The sequence below is a fragment of the Phymastichus coffea genome, unplaced genomic scaffold, assembly GCF_024137745.1.
Source record: "Phymastichus coffea isolate CEN01 unplaced genomic scaffold, Cenicafe_Pcof_1.1 PCOF00174, whole genome shotgun sequence".
In the NCBI taxonomy this organism is placed as follows: Eukaryota; Metazoa; Arthropoda; class Insecta; order Hymenoptera; family Eulophidae; genus Phymastichus; species Phymastichus coffea.
This window is the reverse complement of record NW_026706985.1, coordinates 221,191-224,925: the sequence shown is the minus strand read 5'-3', so window position 1 is coordinate 224,925 and position 3,735 is coordinate 221,191. Positions and strand designations below refer to the sequence as shown.

The 3,735-nt window shown below is 44.2% G+C and overlaps 1 protein-coding gene across 1 annotated transcript; it reads left to right on the top strand.

Moving 5' to 3' along the window:
- The first annotated feature begins 1,893 nt into the window (after nucleotides 1-1,893).
- Nucleotides 1,894-3,064, top strand: LOC131673372 (luciferin sulfotransferase-like). Its single transcript, XM_058951302.1, has 7 exons — nucleotides 1,894-1,975; nucleotides 2,024-2,059; nucleotides 2,127-2,185; nucleotides 2,335-2,339; nucleotides 2,466-2,665; nucleotides 2,727-2,761; nucleotides 2,816-3,064. Exons 1-7 carry the CDS (start codon nucleotides 1,894-1,896, stop codon nucleotides 3,062-3,064), a joined length of 666 nt encoding a protein of 221 aa, XP_058807285.1.
- The last annotated feature ends 671 nt before the right edge of the window (nucleotides 3,065-3,735 follow it).

The following is a 3,735-nucleotide window of genomic DNA, read 5'->3' as shown; positions in this document are numbered from 1 at the left end:
GTGCACATCGGCAAGCCAGTCCGAATTAGGCCGTAAGCTCGCGCTAGAGGGCTTTTTTGGTTTCCAGATTAATTAGGCACGTACGCTGCGTGCTTACCGCTCGACGGCTGTCGCTTTGCATTAGACGATGGATGTAGAAAGCGAGGCGCAAGCTCGTCGAGGCTTCTCAAAATCCGATTCCCGCGAGCCTCACTGGTAATTATTTGCATAACTGCACTCTTGAAAATCGAAGTGCAAATGATCGACGCCGTAAAGCTCTCGGGCGAGCAAGTTGTACATTAAAATATTAAAGGGCGCAGCGACAGTAATTACAGCAGAGCTCTGGCGAGAGAGAGAGAGAGAGAGAGAGAGACCGTGGCAAGCTCGAGGAGATTTGAATCGCTAAGTTAATTGGGGATTACAGTTTCGTTCGGCATCGTGCGCGCGATCGAATTATTTAATGAAAAAAAGCGCCAAAGTACGCGGCGCTTAGCGCGAAGCTCGTTCAAGCAGTCCTTTTGTGACGGCGCCGCAGTATTGCGTCGCGGGCTTTATGCATGGCCCGCTATAAATTTCGCTGTGTAAGGCCGGATTAACATCTTTTGCGCTCTCGGTCTCTGCGCTAAACACTGTTTAGGCAACTGCGCGGCGGCAAAAAATCGGCTCGAGGCATGGAAAGAACGGCTTTTTCTCTGCGGAGCTGCTGCTGCTGCTGCTGCTGTCGCTGTTGAATCGCGTAAAATTCCAACGAAAGGAACGTCTTTTTTACGGCAACAGCGCGTTCCAATGAGATTTACTGTTCATTTTTCGCGCCAAGTTGAAACCGAAAGCTATCGTCCTCCTGCAGTGAGCCATCCATCACGCGCGCCACTAGTAACCCGCTACAGCACGGTATCTCGTCACGAGCTTGACACTTTAATAACATTCGCACCAAAGCGCCACAAACGAAACTCGCTGGATAAGTGCCTAAGCCACGCGCGCGAACGCTCTTGAACAATGCGGGCATCGATAAGAGCGAACGAGGTAGAGTGGCTCAAAAGCAAGAATCTACAATTATATCGCAACATCGGAAACTCGACGTCGAGGGATAGGACGAGAGGGTGAGGGATTTCCACAATGCTCTGACCAATCGTGAGAGCTCCGCAACTTTTAATGAAACGAGTTCACTCGAATCCAACTATCCCATTAGCATCGTCAATCGAAACTACCTTCGAACTCTCTCTCTCTCTCTCTCTTGCCGCTCTACCTCGGGAAGTGGCCCGGGAGAGGGGGGGGGGGGGCAGAAACGTAGCACAAAAATCGACGCGCCCAGACCAGTTTATGCCGCGACACTTCTTTTAGCCTTTTTTGCCTACTCTTCAAAAGAGACTTGAGGAAGTTCCATCGCCGAGGGGATATTCGCCGCGGCACCGCGAATAATTTCAACTCCGCGGCCCTCTCCCGCGTAATGAGCGCGCGCGCTAATGCGAGTTTTCTGGCGACGCGACGTCGAGGCTTTGATTTCTCTGCGTATGTCTGATGACTACGCCGAGTTAACTGCGGACACTCCACTTGCTGGCGAATCCCGCGAGACCGCTATTTCGAGAACGTCATGGAGCTCATCCGTCGCTTCGTTTGCACGGCGGATCGTCACGACGAAGAGCGTGACATTGAATCGATCCTTAAAGCTTACTGGATCAGAAAAGAACTAACCCTACTTGTTTGCTTGCTATCGAGTTGTGCGCATTCTTGGCTTATCGAGGTACTCGCTTGTTATTACCGTTGATTTTGATTTGCAAACAATGCGATATCGGTATATTATCAGCGCGCATACACATACACCAGTTAGCCAAGTTCTATCTCTAGATACTCCATAATTATTTAAGATTGCGGCAGCACGGCTACTCGACACATAGCCAACAGACGTAGCCAGTCATGGAGTCAGAATCAAATGAAAAATCATCAAAGAGCTCAGCGTCAAATAGAAATATTATTTATAGAGATTGCGTTGTGAATAGTAAGTACAAACGTATCACTGATCATATAGAAAACTTTTAAATTCAAGGTGATGGTATCTGGGTTTGTACTTTTCCAAAAGCTAGTAAATTCCAAACATAACTTCTATTTTCTTTTTTTCTTCAGTAGTATTTTCACATCGTGCTTTTAAGGCACTACTTGGAAGCAAGATATGATCTGGAACATTGTTAATGATTTGGATTTTAAAAAGGCGAAGATAATAAATCAATGATTTCCATCTCTCGAGTGAGTTCGTTCGTGAAACTTTATGACAAGTAGAAAAATTGGATAAGTTTGTGTGGTTAAATCTGATCTCACTAAGATATAAAACATTGAGTACTAGAGTTCATTTTATTTAAGAAAACGTTTTTATTCCCTTTATGGATGTCTTCGACATGACCAGAACTTATGATTACGACAGTTAAAGAATCAATAAAGGAAAATCCAGATTCAGACTTACGATATATCGAAGCTATTGCCGAGTAACCTAGACTCAGATTTATCAAAACTCACTTACCTTTCCAACTTTTATCTCGACAGTTGCGCGAGGGAAAGAGGAAATGTAAAATGATATATGTGTCAAAAAACGTGAATGATACATGCATTTCTTACTATCAATTCGCAAAATTGATGTCTGAAGATTTTAATATTCCATGTGAAGATTATTGCGAATCATTTCTAGAAAACAAAAGTCAGTAACGGGGTTCGCTTCCTTCTTCAATTACATTTATATCAGTCTTGCGCAACAACAGGATACTTGTTGATAATTCAGTTAGAGTTGTTAAATGTACTTTCAATGCATGTCTGTTTCAATTTTCTTGAAATACGCACGTTTCTGTAGGATCTTCAATCAGTAATAAAGAAAGTTACAATTTTTCTTGGAAATACATTAAGCGATGAGCAAGTAGAACCTTTAGCAAGTCATTTAAGCTTCTCCAACGTGAAGGGCAATTCAGCAGTCAACTATGAACTGCATACTGCAAAGGTGCAATCTGGAAATGAGAAACTTGGTCGAGGTAGTGCAGTTAGTGGAAAATTCATGAGATCAGGGGAAGTCGGTCAGTGGAAAACCGCGATGACTGAAGAGTAGATCAAACGGCACAACGCTGGATCAAAGAAAATTTGGCAAAAATTAATTAATCAGTAATATCTTCTTGATTTTCTACCTGCAAAAGCATATCAATGACATTATGTGAATGCAAAACATATATATACCTTATACGTTTATCTCTTTTACGCGACATTGTACACTGTTTTGTTAAGTCCTTGGCCGTTTTAATGCCGTGCATGGATATGAAATTCCGAGGGACCGGAAAACATTGTTTTGGGGCCGATTCGATTTGTCTCCCCACTGGTGGTTGAGGGGAGTACTTTTACCAACGTAATTCGTATAGACTGCCCGAAAGACAAAAGCGCACCGTCGACACTTTTGACGACTGTCCGAGAGTGCCCAAAGCTTCTCGCCAGACGAATCAGAGTCTATACAGATTTAAAATTCAATCGAGAGTCAACTATTGAATTCTGTCATCATCATACAGAGTAATCGCATCACGGAGTTTGGGAACCAACGCGATCAGGTAATTACCGATCGTCGTACCATAATCTTAAAAGGATCATCCCTCTCGATCTGTGTATTGTAGCATTAGCAGTTAAATGCTCGGGCGTCGATACGTCGAAGTGGCTCGTGTACTCATTAGCATGTTTAGTCTGGCGACAAGGTCGCGACGAGGCGCGCGGCGCTCGCTCGATTCCACGACGTGT

Coding starts and splice junctions, on each gene's coding strand:
- LOC131673372 (XM_058951302.1), top strand. CDS start 1,894: ATGGAGTCAGAATCAAATGAAAAATCATCAAAGAGCTCAGCGTCAAAT. Junction 2,060..2,126: donor TTGTACTTTTCCAAAAGCTA/GTAAATTCCAAA, acceptor CGTGCTTTTAAG/GCACTACTTGGAAGCAAGAT. Junction 2,666..2,726: donor ATCATTTCTAGAAAACAAAA/GTCAGTAACGGG, acceptor GCGCAACAACAG/GATACTTGTTGATAATTCAG.